The sequence below is a fragment of the Macrobrachium rosenbergii genome, chromosome 9 (assembly GCF_040412425.1).
Source record: "Macrobrachium rosenbergii isolate ZJJX-2024 chromosome 9, ASM4041242v1, whole genome shotgun sequence".
Lineage (NCBI taxonomy): Eukaryota > Metazoa > Arthropoda > Malacostraca > Decapoda > Palaemonidae > Macrobrachium > Macrobrachium rosenbergii.
This window is the reverse complement of record NC_089749.1, coordinates 43018314-43021754: the sequence shown is the minus strand read 5'-3', so window position 1 is coordinate 43021754 and position 3441 is coordinate 43018314. Positions and strand designations below refer to the sequence as shown.

At 47.3% G+C, this 3441-nt stretch overlaps 1 protein-coding gene across 1 annotated transcript; it reads left to right on the top strand.

The window, feature by feature from the left end:
• The first annotated feature begins 1543 nt into the window (after window positions 1–1543).
• LOC136841960 (uncharacterized) lies at window positions 1544–2733 on the top strand. The gene is made up of 2 exons (XM_067109368.1): window positions 1544–1625; window positions 2132–2733. Exons 1-2 carry the CDS (start codon window positions 1544–1546, stop codon window positions 2731–2733), a joined length of 684 nt encoding a protein of 227 aa, XP_066965469.1.
• The last annotated feature ends 708 nt before the right edge of the window (window positions 2734–3441 follow it).

The window sequence follows — 3441 nt, the reverse complement described above, 5'->3', positions numbered from 1 at the left end:
TAACTAAGGTCTCGTAAAGGTCACCGCTGAAACGAACTTATTGGATTCTTTTCGATAGAAAAATAATCAGTGAGCTTCATTTATGATAATGGTATAATATTTTATCTTGGCACTTGAAATATTTTAGGTATTCATGTTGAAAACTGTTACAGATTATATATATTTGAGTGCGTTTGTGTGGACTGATGTGTGTGTGTGTGTGTGTATGTGTATGCAAATGCTTTTGAGAAAATTGAATTGAACCACAAAGGAAGCAAAGAAAGTTACAGAAATTAAATCAAGAATTGAGTAGTACCGAAGTAAGTGATCTGATGGTTGCTGGTTCCCAAAAAAAAGAATTAATATGTGGGCTGGTGCCCTGGCGGGTGTTACCAACTCACTTGGGAGCGAAGACTCTTAACCTCAGTTCAGTGGGTGTTTATTATGATTTTCCTCAGGAAAGGTTTGTTATAAAGTGAGTGTCGTGTCTGCCGTTATTTGTAGCCATGCATCAGCTAAGGCGCTGCCATCAGTTGCTCTTCGTTGGATGATCACTATTCAGTGCTAGGCCTCGACAGGGATGTGTGGACGCCCACTCTATTAGTCTTCCTTAGTTCTAATTCTTTAGTCGTTGTTGTTTCCATTCATTGCAGCAGACATCAAGATAAAAATTCAGATTATTCTGTTTTCATATCGTCCATTTATTATCCTTATACATATTGTTATTACTAGCTTACCTAAACTGTCAGATCTGGTGGTCGTGTTTAAGAGAGTCGAGACGGCAAGTCCGGAACTTTACGACCTTGCGTATTGCTCCGGAGCTCGGATCAAAGTCTGTCGGTTCCTCACCTTCATTCTGTGTATTCATATCGCGGCCTGTAATGAGAGAATCTACCCCATGCTGGACGACGGCAAGTCTAAATATGGCGTTTATTACCCGCTCACTGTCGTTGTTAGACACTAAAATAAATGCCTGGAAGCTCATTGCATTTTATTGTCAGGAGCTTTTTACCGACGCCTGTTTTTTTTCTCTCTTTTTTTCCCGCTAGTTGGCAGATGAAATTGGAACTCGGTTGATGACTAATACACTAGTGACCATTTCCCAATATTAATTTCCTTTTTACAGAATCCAACAAAGCACTTCCCCCATAATAACATTAATGGAGCAGAGAGGGCTGACAGATCTCTTGTTAGTTGTACTGCAAGTACCACTGCACCCATTTCCGAGTGCAAGCGTGCAACCGCTACCTAAGGTTCTCCGGACCCCTGGTGTACCGGTTCTGGTCCTTGTAGCACTCTTACCTGGGCTGGCAAGGGTTCCTGGTCTACAGACCTGGGTCCAGCTGCCAGCATAGTCCAGTGAGAGAAGACCTGGCAAGAGAACAAGCAGCAAACCCAGAGACGGCAGACTACAGGACGGCAGTCTGCCGTCTCTGGCAAGAGAACAAGCAGCAGACCCAAAGGTGGCAGACTACAGGACGGCAGTGAAGGCTCTTAAGTGGGAAGACATGCCCTTAGCAAACTCGAATACAACTCTCCCCTGCAACACCAGCACGGGCCGCCCATGCCCCCTAGTGCCCACTTCGAGGAGGAAGCAGGTGTTCGACATAGTCCACAGTCTCTCCCATCCATCAGGGCACACAACGGTGTGCCTCATGACTAACAAGTTCGTCTGGCATGGCATCAACAAGGACATTCGGCAGTGGGCAAGGAGCTGCATCCTGTGCCAGGTGAGCAAAACGTCCCAGTAGACAGAGTCCGGGGTCGGCGACTTCCCCCAGCCTCTCGGCGTTTTGGCCACATCCACATTGATGTCGTCGGGCCCCTTCTGCAGTCGGGAGGAGCCAGATACCTCCTGACGGTCATAGACCACTCTACCCACTGGCCTGAGGCAACCTCCATGGAGGAGGCATCAACAGCATCATGCGTAGAGGACCTTCTCTCCAGTTGGATCAGCTGTTTTGGAGTGCCAGACAACATCACTACGGACAGGGGTCCAGCCTTCCTGTCAGAGCTCTGGGTCTCCTTGGCACGCCTGATGGGTACAACTCTACACAGCACAATGGCCTACAACCCCGCAGCGAATGGCATGGTCGAGAGGGCGCACCGCTCTCTTGAGGCAGCTCTCATGGCACGTTGCACTGACGAGAAGTGGAAGGAACAGCTGCCCTGGGTTCTGCTGGGTCTCCGCACTGCATCGAACACAAATGGCGACGCCACCCTGCTGCGAAAGTCTGCGGGGAGACACTGGCCGTTCCCAGAGAATTCTTCCCACCGTCGGCCGACGGCACCAACACTCTCCTCCCGAGGTTGAGGGAACTCGCACAGAAGTTCGCACCCTGCCATAAGACCTTCACCGACAGAACCACTACCTACAGCCTGCCCGCCTTACACTCCTGCGCCTACGTCTTCGTCAGGGTGGATGCCCATCGACCGCCCTTAACCAGGCCCTACAGGGCCCCACCGAGTCATCAGGCATACCTCCTTGACATCCACGGGCGTGAAAACTGGATCACCATCGACAGGTTGAAGCCAGCATTCCTGTTGGACAGCAAAGTACGCGAGGAAGAAGGCAGGCACCCCAGAGTTCCCCCTCAGTACCTCCCCGCAGACACAACCACTTCCCCACCAAAGTGGGGTCTGGGGCGGCCCAGGAAACACATCAAGCCAGCCCCAGATGTTGGTTCCACCCCATGCCCACAGTTCTCCAGGAGTAGGGGCCCACTCCGACTGCCTCAGAATTTGCGTGATTAATGTTGTTCCATCCAATATAATTGCCCCTCTAATTATTGTCTTGGAGGGGGGGGAGTATTTGTAAGGGCGTCAGATCGCCTCTCCTTTCTCCTGTTTCGCTCTTCATACATACATTAATCACGTCATATATATTACTTGTTGATATTTCAGATTCTTTATATATCTCATTGTATGCATCATTGTACGGCCTGTCCGCCGATATATATACCTGCCTTTTACATGTTCTGTATCGCATTATATATATCTTTTTATGCCTGTTAACAAACACAACCTCTGTGTGGACGCAGCGGGGTCCTCAGGTCGCCCGCTACCTTTCCGTCCGCTTTCTGTATTATAAACACCTGTCGAGAATAATAAAGGATCAGTCTTTCACTTCTGACATTTCTTGAACCTCACACCAGTTATGTTCCATTGTATAAAATAATTATTGAATATTATGTTAAAGTGTTCAAGTTTTATTTTCTATTTGTGGATTATCAGTTTGTATTTTTTCTAAGATTTTACTCACAACATTTAATTGTTTTTCTTTATATGCTTGGAGTCCATTGCACATACAGCCCTTTTCGTGAGTGTCTAAACTAGTGGTTTCTTTGTTTCTGTATTTTGTGGAATTTCTTATGGTGTTTGTTAAACCATCTTTTGTTATATTTCTGTTTTTGCTGCTGCACAATTCAGTGCAACATTCATTACATCCACATGTGTTTTCAT

Excerpts from the sequence above, each read along its gene's own strand:
- LOC136841960 (XM_067109368.1), top strand. The coding sequence starts at position 1,544 with ATGCCCCCTAGTGCCCACTTCGAGGAGGAAGCAGGTGTTCGACATAGT. Across the intron at positions 1,626-2,131 it reads ATCCATCAGGGCACACAACG|TGGAAGGAACAGCTGCCCTG; the intron begins GTGTGCCTCATG and ends ACTGACGAGAAG.